At 39.6% G+C, this 14837-nt stretch overlaps 1 protein-coding gene across 1 annotated transcript; it reads left to right on the top strand.

Annotated features, from left to right (window-relative positions):
• The first annotated feature begins 7952 nt into the window (after positions 1-7952).
• LOC138341795 (uncharacterized) lies at positions 7953-8336 on the top strand. The gene has a single exon (XM_069293616.1). The coding sequence runs from the start codon at positions 7953-7955 to the stop codon at positions 8334-8336; it is 384 nt and encodes a 127-aa protein (XP_069149717.1).
• The last annotated feature ends 6501 nt before the right edge of the window (positions 8337-14837 follow it).

Here is a 14837-nt window from a genome sequence, read left to right as displayed (position 1 = left end):
ATGAAATGATTAAGAGTAATGGGGAAAAAGGTATGCCTAATTAAAGTTATACTAAAATTATGATTAGTAATTATGGTAACGTAACTTTGTTGGTTTAAATTAAAAAATTACCCTATTTGAAATATTGTTTTCCTTGATTTTCTTTATTTTGTTATTGCTTAATAGTATTTTATCAAATTAAAATCTTTTTAATTTTTTTTAAATTTTTTTATTCAATAATTTTCTCTGTTATGTTATTAATTATTATTTCTTATCAAAATAATAGTAAATACATAACTAAACCCTTAATAAACTAAAATAATGAGATTTTTAATACATAATGAACGGTTGCTAAGGAATCTCACTAAAAATTAGGCTATTGCTATTTTGAAAATTTTCCCTTTTTCTATGAATTGTTTGGTTTGGTGCATTAAAAATAAAATGCATATTAAAAACTTATTTACAAATATAAAATTCACTATTATGATGGAAAATATATAAAAATGAATTGAGGGGCAATTGGGTCTTTAATTGAGTTAATGCATGCATTAAAACCACTTCATTGCTAATACATAGGTTGGAAAAGAGTGTGATACAAGGTACTAGTAATGCATAAGGCTAATGCATGCATTTTTTTTAATACACTCTACCAAACGACCCCTTAGTAATTAATACACACCTCAACATAACTAAAAGTAAGTAGATATGTAGAAAGATATTAATAATACATAACGCTAACACATGCATTTTTTTAATACACTTCACCAAACAATCAGTTATACACAAAACACTTAGCGTTGTTTGGTAGGCCGCATGGGAAGAAATAATCCATGCATTAGGCAAGGTATTATTTAGTACTATGTTTGGTGGGAATTTGGGTCTATGTATAACTAATTCATGGATAATTATACCTCCTGCATGGTATTATAGGATGTATTGCTAATACCTTCCATTTGGAGGTATTAATAATACAAAGGATATAATACCATGGGACCCTCAAATAATTTATTATTTTATTTATTTTTTTGATTTTATGGTTTATATTTGTACTAGTAAATTTATTTAAATAAATGAGCTTACAAATTATTTAGAGAGAGTTGTTTGTTACTAAATAAATTCAATACTTGAAATGTGAGTATATGATGTTTGTGATCTGTATTGACCCAAAAGCTCCTCTTTAGAAGTTTTGAATAGTTGTTTAACTTAAGTTAGTTAATCAATAGTTTATGGGCTAAAGTGATAATTTATTTAAGACCCTATACCCTATTAGTCTATATTTAATAAAATATGTGGGTAAAAGCTATCACTTTTAGTACTTAAATAATTCAAAAAAAAATATTAGGGAAAAGGAGGAACTGACGGTGACGGCAACAAATTAGGAACTTCAGGTAATGCATTCTCTGCATATATGTGCTGTGAATTTCTACATTCATCTATATGTATAAAACAAGTAGGATAGTTGGTAGGAAAAAAAATAATGGATTACCTTTTCAATCTGTTGACAAGATGAGTGCCTTAAATATATAAATAAATATATATATATATAATTCCTTACCAACAATTAATGTTATCAATGGGAGATGATTTGGTAGTGGGTGCCTTTTTAGGAGTAATCAAAAAAAATAATATAGTATTATATAGTAAGTATTGTATTGTGAATTGGTTGCTATCGTAATTGTGGCTTTTACTATGTTACATGTTATTAAAAAATAAAAATAATATAAATATTTAATTTAAGGGAAATTATAAAAACTATAATTTTATAATAATGAAGCTAATGTTGATAGGTTAGTGTTTGAAGTATGGATGTTTGTTTTGGATAGCGAATTAAAGTTACCGATTTGCTCTCTTCTTTAGGGTTCAGTTTTTATTTTGTTATAGTAATCTCATAAATCATGTTTTATATTAATATTGATAATTAAATATTGATTGTATTATGTAATATGAAAATTATTAAGGTTGTAGTTATTAGAGAAATTATGACTTAATCCTAGACTTGAAATTTGAGGAGATATAAAGAGTTGGCATGTTAATTGGTATCAGTAATTACAAACTTGATTATAAATTTTGGGTAAATTTTAGGGTCAAGGTTAAACACATAAAAGTGTGAGTGTTGTTAATTCCAAAACCTTATTGTAAATATACACTTGAATAGATTCCATTGGTTCGGAAGCTCAACGGAAAGGGAAGGCTCACGTCCAAGAATAATTATTCGATTGACTAAGGCAAGTGAATTTCTAAACCCTTGTTAAGTGTATAAAATTTGTGTATTTCCTTGTGTGGTGTTGAGAATGACTTAGAGACCTGTTGCTTATTTGTTGGTTTTGTATTCCTTGTTGTAAATTTGGCTTTGTTATCAAAATGGTTATCTCCTCATTTTCATTTGAGCATGTCATTTGCATTGTATCTGAGACATGGTTGTGGTAAGAGGATGTACCATTTCGAGGGTCGTATCGAGCGCCGCGATGGATATTATATTTCGAGGAACGTATCACGCACCGCGAAGGTTAATATTATCAAGGGTCGTGTCGTGCGCCGCGACAGATGTATGGACAGATATATCCCCCATGGGTCGCGGATTGAGAGACAGCGGGTGTGTATCGTTAAGAAAGACATGCATCACTATATTTGACATTGCATCTCATAACATTGCACATTTTATTATTAATGAACTTGAACATGTGTTTTGTTGATCTTGTGATTGTTTCTCTGTGAAGCTTGTGATTGTTGAATGTTGAGTTGTTATTGAGAATGTGTAAACTGATAGAGTGTGATTATTGAGTTGTGCATTTGGTAAACTGTAAATTGTTAGGCTGTAGCGTGGAGGTTTTGATAGGGTGTAAGGACTACCCATATTTGTTATCTTAACTTGTGTTTAGAGGTTTGCTTGTTGGGTACCACGTGTGTGGTACTCACCTCTTACTTCTACAAATTTTTGTAGGTTACGAGCCCGGATCTTTGTGATACCTGTCATTCTTTTCGTTTCCTAGGCATCTTGTGGCGGGTTGTGAAGTAGTTGTTTGTCATCTCAGCGAACTTTCCTACTCCAGTTTATGACTTTGTTTTTACTTGAAATACAACTTCATGTAAGACTTCTGTTTTATTTCAATTCTAATATTTACATTAGAGGCTTGTGCACGTGACAACCTGGTTTTGGGATTGATTAATATGACTTGGTTTTATAATAGAAATTGTGTTGGATTGTCATTTACTTCCGCACTTTGTTAGATATTGGGTTTTAGGCTGACTTTTCTTGGTGGGATAAGACGAGTGCCATTACACCCATTTTTGGGTCGTGAAAAAATGGTATCAGAGCCCCAAGTTCATAGGTCTCACGTGTATACAAGTTGTGTCTACGTAGAGTCTCAAGTATCAATACGGAGACGTCTGTACTTATCTCTGAGAGGCTATAAAGATTACTAGGAAACTTCCTTTTGTTCATTCATTCTCATCGAGCGTAATTACCTTCTTTCATACAGAGTTGTTGTATACTCTTTTTACAGATGACGAGAACTAGAACTAATATTACTGGTGGTAGAAGGGAGACACTTCCCGAGGCAGTTGTTGAGTCCCCAGCTAGGGGTAGGGGTAGATCTCGAGCTAGAGGTCGTGCCAGTAGTACGATAGTAGCCAAAGGTCGTGGACATGGAGCAGCACCAGAGAGAGGTCGTGCTAGAGAGGATTCTACAAAACCTCATATTGATGGCAGAGAGGACCAGATTCCTCCAGAGCCTATAGTCACACCTTTGCTTCACGATACACTATTGAGGGTGTTAAGTGTGCTAGAGGGATTTTCTAAGGGTGGTGGTCGACCGCCACACCACATGCTCTCGTACTCGAGAGGGGGATCAGACCCGAGAGTAGCAACAAGCTCCTGGTATTCAAGATGCGGTGGGGAAACTACCAGTAGATCCCGCGATTCAAAATGATGTTGCACCAGCAGTTGGGGGTCAAGATGCATCGATGGTTGTTCTGATAGAGGATGAGCAGCGTAGGTATGAGTGATTTCAAAAGATGGACCCACCTCAGTTTCAGGGTCGGAAGAGCAAGGACGCTCATGAGTTTCTAACTACTTGCCGAGAGTTACTAGAGGTGGTTTGATTAGATGAGTCACATGGGGTTCAATATGCTACACTCTAGCTTCGTTGACCAGCGAGAGACTGGTGGAGGACTTATTTGGGGGTTTTGACTGTTGGATCACCTCCAGTGACTTCGGAACAGTTTGCTAGTGCATTCCAAGATCGTTTTATCCCATGGATCGTGAGAGAGGAGAGTCGCTTGAGGTTTGAGAGCTTGAGACAGGATAGTTTATCGGTTACAGAGTATGAGGCGCGTTTTTGTCAGTTGTCTAGGCATGCGTTAGCCATTATTCCAAATGAGACAGAGAGGATCGGCAGATTTTTGAGGGGATTGACTTTCTCTATCAGGTCAGCTTTGTTTCGGGCATCTAGGGAGGGGGCATCTTTCCAGTCCATTGTGAGCACTGCCAAAGAGGCGGAATTGATAGAGAGAGAGGAGTTTGGGGACCCTAAAAGGGCACGTATATCAGGAAGTTTCATGGTGCCTTATCTGGAGGTAGAGGAACACAGAGAGTGAGTGGTTCTTTTCAGCAGTGGGGACCTAATCATGCATCTATGCCGACATTTGAGGGTGTCCAGACATCTAGGGGTTCTTATAGCGCGGGTCAGGGCTCGCAGCAGCGACCTACAGGGCGAGGAACTTATAGTGGATTTTCAGGGTCCACAAAACAGTTCCCAGGTCAAAGATTTTATTCTACTTGTGGAGATTCCGATCATCTAATGCGGTAGTGTACTTCACAAAGGGGTCGTGGTGGCCCTCAGCCTAATTCTTCATTCCATACTAGACCACCAGCACCACAGGGTAGAGGTCGTGGCAGAGTTCAGTCTGGTAGAGGTGATAGAGTTTCTAGTAGTGGTGTTGCAGCTCAGCAGAGTGGGGGTAGAGGTACAACCCAGGATGGAGGTGGACGAGGAGGCCAGAGCTATGCTTTCCCCGGGAGAGCTGAGGCGGAGACCTCTGATGCTGTTATTACAGGTATCATCCAACATGCCATCGACCTGCGTCTGTGTTATTTGATCAAGGTTATACATTCTCTTATTTGTCTACGTATTTTGCTGCTAAATTTGATATGATATGTGATAGCATGACTGTACCTATTCATGTTTCTACACCCGTGGGTAAGCCCTTTGTTGTGGATCGAGTGTATCGATCCTGTCTTATTTCTTTTGCTGGGTATGACACTTGGGTGGACTTAATCATTCTGGGGATGGTAGACTTTGATGTTATCTTGGGTATGGATTAGCTTTCTCCTTATCATGTTGTCTTTTATTGTAATGTTAAGACTGTGACTTTAGCCATGCCTGGTGTTCCGAAGGTTCAGTGAAAGAGTGTTAGTGGTTCTTATCCTAGCAAGATAATCTCTTTTATCTGTGCTCAGAGATTGGTGGAAAGGGGGTGTTTGTCTTATTTAGCTTTTATTTGGGATACTAGCATTTAACCACCTCCCATGGACTCTGATCCTGTGGTTCAAGAGTTTCCCGTTGTATTTCCTTCTGATATTCCAGGTGTTCCTCCAATAGGGATATCGATTTTGCTGTTGATTTAGAATCGGGCACTAAGCCTATTTCTATCCCTCCATATCGTATGGCCCCAGCAAAGTTGAAAGAATTGAAGGATCAGTTGTAGTATCTATTGAGTAAGGGTTTTATTCGCCCTAGTGTATCACCTTGGGGTGCCCCTATATTGTTTTTGAAGAAAAAGGATGGGACTATGAGGATGTGTATTGATTACAGGCAGTTGAACAAAGTAACACTGAAGAATAAGTATCCTCTTCCGTGTATTGACGACTTATTTGATCAATTATAGGGATCATCATTGTTCTCTAAGATTGATTTGAGGTCTGGGTATCATCAGTTGAAGATTAGGGCATCATTCATGGAGTTGATGAATGGGGTGTTTCGACCATACGTTGATTCTTTTGTGATTGTTTTCATCGATGACATCTTGGTTTACTCCAAGAGTGAGGAGAACCATGTCCGACACCTAAGGATTGTACTTCAGAGGTTGAAAGAAGACAAGTTGTATGCCAAGTTCTCAATGTGTGAGTTTTGGCTTACTTCTATGACATTCTTGGGACACGTGGTGTCCAGGAAGGGTATTAGAGTAGATCCGGCAAAAATTGAGGCAGTTAAAGGCTGGATGCGACCTACTTCACCTGCTGAGATTCGGAGTTTTGTGGTATTGGCTGGTTATTATCGACGATTTGTTCATAGTTTCTCTACTATTGCAGCTCCATTAACTAGATTGACTCGACATGATGTGCGTTTTCAGTGGTCTGATGAGTGTAAGCAGAGCTTTTAAAAACTCAAGACATTGTTAACTTCAGCTCCTGTGTTGACTCTACCTGAGGAGGGTGTAGACTTTACGGTGTATTGTTATGCTTTAGAAGTTGGATTGGGTGGTGTATTGATGCAGAAGGGGAAAGTGATTGCTTATGCTTCTAGGAAATTGAAGTCCCATGAGAAGAACTACCTACTCATGATCTCGAGTTGGTAGCTGTGGTATTTGTACTTAAGTTATGGCGTCATTATTTGTATGGAGTGCATTGTGAGATCTTCACTGATCATCAGAGTCTCCAGTATATCTTTTGTCAGACAGATTTGAACTTGAGGCAGCGGAGAACGCTTGAGTTGCTGAATGACTATGATGTGACCATTCTGTATCATCCGGGGAAGGCCAATGTTGTGGCCGATGCTTTGAGTAGGAAGACTCATAGCATGGGCAGTCTTGCATCTCTTAGTATTGAGGAGATACGATTGGCTAGAGAAGTTCAATTGTTATCTAACAGTCTTGTCCGATTGCAGATCTCATAGGAGAGTGATGGATGATTGCTTTTATTGTGGCTCGATTTTCTTTAGTCGAGCAGATCCGTGCACACCAATTAATGATGAAAAGTTATGTCTCATTCGAGACAAAATATTGAGAGGGGAAGCTAAGGAGGTTGTCCTTGATTCTGATGGTGTCTTCAGGATCAGAGGCAGGATTTGTGTGCCCAAGACAAGTGATTTGATTAGATTGATCCTTGAGGAGGCCCATTGTTCTCGGTATTTCATCCATCCGGGAGCGGCGAAGATGTATCATGATCTGAGTCAGCATTAGTGGTGGGGTGGAATGAAGAGAGATATTACAGACTTTGTTTCAAGGTGTTTGAATTGACAGCAGGTCAATTGTGAGCACCAGCGGCCCGGGGGTGTATCTAACAGGATGCCTATTCCTACTTGGAAGTGGGAGCGGATTACTATGGACTTTGTTGTGTGTTTTCCTACCACAACGAGTGGTTATGACTCCATATGGGTTATTGTTGATAGGCTGACCAAGTCTGCCCACTTTATTCCGGTTCGGGTGAAGTATACGGCAGAGAAGTTAGTCGAGCTATATATCAGTCATATTGTGCGACTACATGGAGTTCCAATTTCCATCATCTGATCGGGGTTCACTATTTACTTCTCAATTCTAGAAGGCATTACAACATGGTCTGGGTACTCAGTTAGATATGAGTACGGCATTTCACCCTCAGACAGATGGTCAATCTGAGCGGACTATTCAGGTGTTGGAAGATATGCTTCGAGCGTGTGTAATCGATTTTGGTGCTAGATGGGATCAACATTTACCATTTAGCAGAGTTTGCCTATAATAACAGTTATCACTCTAGTATCCATAAGGCCCCATTTGAGGCGTTGTATGGAAGACGGTGTAGGTCTCCGATTGGTTGGTTTGATTCGGCAGAGATGGACCCTTTGGATACAGACTTTCTTAGAGATACTATGGAGCAAGTCCGTATGATTTAGTATAGATTATTGACAGCTTAGAGTCGACAAAAGAGTTATGCAGACCGCAGAGTTAGAGCCTTGGTGTTTATGGAGGGTGATCATGTTTGATTCCGAGTATCACCCATGAAGGGTGTGATGAGGTTTGGAATGAAGGGCAAACTTAGCCCTAGGTTCATTGGACCTTTTGAGATTTTGAGCCGAGTGGGAGAGGTGGCCTATAAGTTGGCCTTGCCACCTAGTTTGTCAGCAGTTCATCCTGTTTTCCATGTCTCTGTGCTTCGGAAGTATATTCAGGATGAAACTCATGTGTTTTCACCCGATTCTGTGGAGCTAGGTCCAGACTTGACATATGAGGAGGAGCCTATAGCTATATTGGATAGGCACATCCGAAAGCTTAGGACCAAGGAGCTTGTTTCAGTGAAGGTGCAATGGAAGCACCGTTCAGTAACAGAAGCATCTTGGGAGGCAGAATCTGACATGCGTGCCAAATATCCTCAACTTTTTTAAGCTTCAGGTAATTACTTTTACTCTATGTTCGAGGACGAACATGATTTTTAGTGGTGGATAATGTAATGACCCTAAAGCTCCTCTTTAGAATTTTTGAATATTTATTTAACTTAAGTTAATTAATCAATAGTTTATGGGCTAAAGTGATAATTTATTTAAGACCCTATACCCTTTTAGCCTATATTTTATAAAATATGTGGGTAAAACCTATCACTTTTAGTGCTTAGATAATTCATAAAAAAATTAGGGAAAAGGAGGAACTGACGGAGGCAGAAACAAATTAAGAACGTCAGGTAATGCATTCTTTGCATATATGTTTCATGAATTTCGATCATCTATATGTATAAAACAAGTAGGATAGTTGGTAGGAAAAAAATAATGGTTTGCCTTTTCAATTTGTTGACCAGATGAGAGCCTTTTATGAAAATATATATATATTATTATTATAATTCCTTACCAACAATTAATGTTATCAATGGGATATGATGTGGCAGTGGGTGCCTTTTTAGGAGTAATCAAAAAAAATATAGTATTATATAGTAAGTATTGTATTGTGAAATGGTTGTTATCGTAATTCTGGCTTTTACTATGTTACATGGTATTAAAAAATTAAAAAAATATGAATATTTAATTTAAGGGAATTTATAATAACTATAATTTTATAATAATGAAGCTAGTGGTGATAGGTTAGTGTTTGAAGTATGGAAGTGTCACGACCCAAATCCGGGCCGCGACTGGCACCCACACTTTCCCTCCTATGTGAGCGAACAAATCAATCTAAACCTTAACGTTTCAATATAATATAACCAGAAAGTAATGCGGAAGACTTAAACTCATTAAATAAAGGCCAATTCATTAACTTCTAAAATTCAACATCTATTATTCCCCAAAATCTGGAAGTCATCATCACAAGAACATCTACGATCAAATGACTAAACTAAGAATATTCTAAAAACTAAAAACACATAAGAAGCTAGTCCATGCCGGAAGTTCAAGACATCAAGACTTGAAGAAGAAGACCCAGTCCAAGCTAGAAGCATTAGCTCACCCTGAATATCCGGTATGACGAAGACTGGCTATAATCACTGCTGAGTTGAAGATGACGGAACGTTTGCTGCACTCCACAAATAACAAAAAGAAAACATAAAAGTAGGGGTCAGTACAAACCACGGGTACTGAGTAGATATCATCGGTCAACTCAAAATAGCGAACAGTATATATCGAGCAATATCATAAATCAACTATAAAACTCAACATGTAGCAACAACAGGTACTATAATCGTCAATAAATACCATCAAGTTCATCCATGAGGGCTTAAGCCTCAATACCATACTCATTTGGGAATTAAGTTCATTAGATTGAATATATTATCATCTTTCAAGATTCATTATCTTTCTTCCTCTTGTGTCGGTACGTGACACTCGGATCCCCTACTACTATGTGTCGGAACGTGACACTCCGATCCCCTACATATGTCGGTACGTGACACTCCGATCCCCTACAACTATGTGTCGGTACGTGACACTCCGATCCCCTAATTCTATGTGTCGGAACGTGACACTCCGATCCCCTACATGTGTCGGAACGTGACACTCCGATCCCCTACATGTGTTGGAACGTGACACTCTGATCCCCTACATGTGTCGGAACGTGACACTCCGATCCACTACTATCATTCTGTAAATCATCAAGCCTTCTCTATTCCAAGGCATCATCAATCCCATTACTTTAATTCATCAAACCTTCTTCTATACCAAGGCATCATCATTAATAATGTATATTAAAGTTTCTTTTCAAGATTTGAGATTCGATATTTTCATCATGCTTATCTTATCACAATCACATAATCATATTCATGCAAACATACAATTAAGCATATAGTAGGGTTTACAATACTACCAATACCTATGATTCTCTATTAAGAGTTTACTATGAAAGCATGAAAACCATAACCTACCTCCACCGAAGAATTGAAATCAAGAAAGTTAATCCTCAAAACTTGGTGTTTTTTTCCTCTTCTTTTCGATCGTTTCTCTCTCTCCCTTCTTGTTCTTTCTATTTTCTCAATCAAACCCTCTTTCTTTTACCCTAATTAGTATATAATTAAGAATAAAAGATGGCAATAATACCCCACTAATTAACTTAGGGTTACCTCTTTTAACCCCCAAGAATTTGAGTTATTAATATAAACCCACGAACTTTATAATTAAGGCAAGAATAGTCAAAAACGTCCCTTAAAACTTAACCAGAAATCCGACTCCAACTGGGATTACGCAAACTGTGACGGGCCGTCGCGCCTGCGACGGTCCGTCCTGCTGTCCGTCGCATAGTTCAGAGACACAATTTCTCTGAAGAGTCTGTGACGGTCCGTCACACCTGTGACGGTCCGTCCTGCCATTCCGTCACAAAGTTCAGAGAGTCGATTTTCAGTACCCAATTTCAGATTTTCTAAGTGTTTTGAAACGAGACCCTGCGACGGTCCGTCGTGCCCATGACGGTCCGTCGTTGGGTTCGTCGCCTCAACCTGTTTTTCCAGAAATAAAGTCTGCTGCTCAAAACGACGAAACAGGTCGTTACAATAGATACCAATTTACCCATCGTTCATCCCCGAACGATCACAAGAAGGAAAACAAGGGCGAAAAGGAGTACATGGATCTGTAAATAGATGTGGGTATTTTTCTCGCATATCCGCCTCCTTCTCCCAAGTGGCTTCTTCAACCGGTCGATTCTTCCATTGCACCTTGATGGATGCAATCTCTCTTGACCTCAACTTGCGAACTTCCCTATCTAAAATAGCAACAGGCTCCTCCTCATAAGACAAGTTCTCATCAAGCAAAACTGAATCCCAACGGATAATGTAGTTTCCATCCCCATGATATCTTTTCAACATAGACACATGAAATACCGGATGTACTCCGGACAGCCCTGGAGGCAAGGCTAACTCATAAGCCACCTCTCCTACTCGCTTTAGTACTTCAAAGGGACCAATGTACCTTGGACTTAGCTTACCCTTTTTTCCAAATCGCATCACCCCTTTCATTGGCGAAACTTTCAACAAGACTTGTTCACCCTCCATGAACTCTAAGTCTCTAACCTTTCGATCTGCATATTCTTTTTGTCTACTTTGCGCCGCTAGAAGCTTTTCTTGAATAGACTTCACTTTCTCTATCGAATCCCTCAAAAGGTCAGTACCCCAAGGTCTAACCTCGAATGCGTCAAACCAACCAATGGGAGACCTACATCTCCTACCATACAACGCTTCAAATGGAGCCATATCAATGCTTGAGTGATAGCTATTATTGTATGAAAACTCCGCTAAGGGTAGGAAGCTATCCCAATGACCACCAAACTATATCACACATGCACGAAGCATATCCTCCAACACTTGAATCGTCCTTTCAGACTAACCATCGGTCTGAGGATGGAACGCAGTACTAAGGTCCAACCTAGTACCCAATTCCGCATGCAATGTTTTCCAAAACTTAGAGGTAAACTGCGTACCTCTATCTGATATGATGGATAATGGAACCCCATGTAATCGAACGATTTTTGAGATATAGATGTTGGCCAACTTCTCTGCATTGTAAGTCACCTTTACCGGAATGAAATGAGCAGATTTAGTTAACCTATCAACAATCACCCAAATGGAGTCATACTTACCCATTGTCCTTGGAAGACCAACCACAAAGTCCATTGCAATTCTTTCCCATTTCCATTCTGGAATGGGCATTCTCTGAAGTGTTCCTCCGGGCCTTTGGTGTTCATACTTTACTTGTTGACAGTTTGGACACTTGGCAATAAAATCAACAATATCGCACTTTATTCTACTCCACCAAAAGTGTTGTTTTAGGTCACGATACATCTTGGTTGCACCAGGATGTATAGAATACCTTGAACTATGAGCTTCTGTCAGAATAGTGTTGATCAAATCATCAACACGGGGCACACATACCCTTCCCTTGATTCTCAAAACACCTTCCTCATCGATTTGTGCTTCTTTAGCCTCTCCTCGCAATGCCTTATCTTGGATTCTTCTTAGTTTCTCATCATCAAACTGTTTTCCCTTAATTTTGTCAAGAAAAGAAGATCTTGGCTCCACAGAAGCCAACAATCCTCCCTTCTCATTTACTTCTAATCTCATCAAGTCATTTGCTAGAGTCTGAACCTCTCTAGCCAAAGGGCGTCTAGAAGCTTGCAAGTGAGCTAGACTTCTCATGCTTCCCGCCTTTCTACTTAAAGCATCCGCTACAACATTCGCTTTTCCCGGATGATACAAGATAGTGATATCGTAGTCCTTTAGTAGCTCCATCCATCTCCGTTGCCTCAAGTTCAAATCATTCTAAGTAAAGACATACTGTAGGCTACGATGATCCGTATAGACCTCACACTTAACCCCATATAAATAGTGTCTCCATTGCTTTAATGCAAACACCACCGCAGCCAATTCCAAATCGTGGGTTGGATAGTTACGTTCATGCACCTTTAGTTGCCTTGAAGCATAAGCAATCACACTTTTCTCTTGCATTAGTACTGCACCCAAACCAGAATAGGATGCATCACAATAAACAATGAAGTTCTTATCCTCTACTGGCAAGGTAAGGATAGGTGCGGTAGTCAACAAAGTCTTGAGCTTCTAAAAGCTTTCCTCACATTCGTCCGACCATACGAATGGAACATTCTGCTTAGTCAAGTTCATCAATTGGGAAGCAATAGAAGAGAATCCCTTGACAAATCGGCGGTAGTAGCTAGCTAACCCAACAAAACTCCTTATTTCTGACACATTAGTAGGTCTTACCCAATTCTTCACTGTCTCAATCTTAGAAGGATCCACCATCACTCCTTCCTTAGAAACCACGTGCCCCAAGAAGGACACTGCATCTAGCCAAAACTCACACTTAGAGAACTTGGCATAAAGCTTTTTCTCCCTCAACGTTTCCAATACTATTCTCAAATGTTCTTCATGTTCCTTCTTGCTCTTTGAGTATATCAATATATCATCAATAAATACGATCACGAAGAGGTCCAAATATGGCTTAAAAATCCCGTTCATCAAGCTCATGAACGCAGCAGGGGCATTCGTAAGACCAAAAGACATCACCACAAATTCGTAATGCCCATACCTCATTCGAAAAGCAGTCTTTGGCACATCCGTTGCCCGTATTTTCAATTGATGATAACCGGATCTCAAGTCAATCTTAGAGAAGACACAAGCACCTTGTAACTGATCGAACAAGTCATCAATGCGGGGAAGAGGATACTTGTTCTTTATGGTTACCTTGTTTAGTTGTCTGTAGTCTATACACATTCGAAAACTCCCATCCTTCTTCTTTACAAACAAAACCGGAGCACCCCAAGGAGATGCACTTGGTCTAATAAAGCCTTTGTTCAATAACTCTTGAAGTTGTGCCTTTAACTCTCTTAACTCTGCGGGAGCCATTCTATAAGGGGGTATAGAAATGGGGCGTGTGCCCGGTTCGAGATCAATACAGAAGTCAATATCCCTATCCGGTGGCATACCAGGAAGATCTGCAGGGAACACATCCAGAAACTCACGAACCACTGAAACCGACTCAATCGAAGGTACTTGGGTAGTGTCATCCTTGAGATGTGCCAAGAAAGCTAAACACCCTTTACTAATCATTTTCTTAGCACGAAGAAAGGAGACGATGCGTACCGGATTGGAAGTGTAGTCACCCTCCCACACTAACGGGTCTGTCCCAGGCTTGGCTAACGTCACCGTTTTAGCATTACAATCCAAAATCGCAAAGGAGAAAGCCAAGTCATACCCAGAATTACATCAAAATCGTCCATTTCTAAGATAACCAAATCTACATAAGTGTTGCTCCCCACAAAGTTCATCAAATAAGACCTATATACCCTTTCGACTACCACAGACTCACCCACCGGAGTAGAGACACGAATAGGCATATCAAGTAATTCACAATGTAAATTTAAACCATTAGCAAATGAGGAAGATACATAAGAAAACGTGGATCCAGGATCAAACAATACAGAAGCCATGCAATCACAAACTAGAAGATTACCTGTGATGACAGCATCAGATGCCTCCGCTTCAGACCGCCCAGGGAAAGCGTAACAATGTGCCCTATCGTTCATCTGTCCGTTGCCCCTACCATGTTGTGATGTAGTTGCTCCAGTTTGCCCATCACCTCAGCCGTTTTGGTGACCACCATTACCTCGACCACCACGTCCTCCAGAATAATGGCCTCTACCATGACCACCTCTACCTCTAGCTATTGGGGGTCTATAACTTTGTCTTGGACAATTTTTCCTAATATGTCCAATCTCCCCACATCCATAACACTCTCTGGAGTCAAGCATAGGCCTCTCGGAGAAGTGTTGACCAGTCTGAGGTGGTCCCCCAACAACAGTCTGTAGTGAAGACTGAATTGGTCGAACTGAGTAACTTCCCGAACCCTGTCCTCTAGTGTAAGAACCATTAAACTCACCTCCCTTTCGAAACCTTTTTGATGTTGATG

This window comes from Solanum lycopersicum, chromosome 1 (assembly GCF_036512215.1).
Source record: "Solanum lycopersicum chromosome 1, SLM_r2.1".
NCBI lineage: Eukaryota > Viridiplantae > Streptophyta > Magnoliopsida > Solanales > Solanaceae > Solanum > Solanum lycopersicum.
The sequence above is the reverse complement of the archived record's forward strand: the minus strand, read 5'-3'. Positions and strand labels throughout refer to the sequence as shown.

Bases quoted from the DNA above. Each gene is read 5' to 3' on its own strand.
- LOC138341795 (XM_069293616.1), top strand. From the start codon at position 7,953: ATGAAGGGTGTGATGAGGTTTGGAATGAAGGGCAAACTTAGCCCTAGG.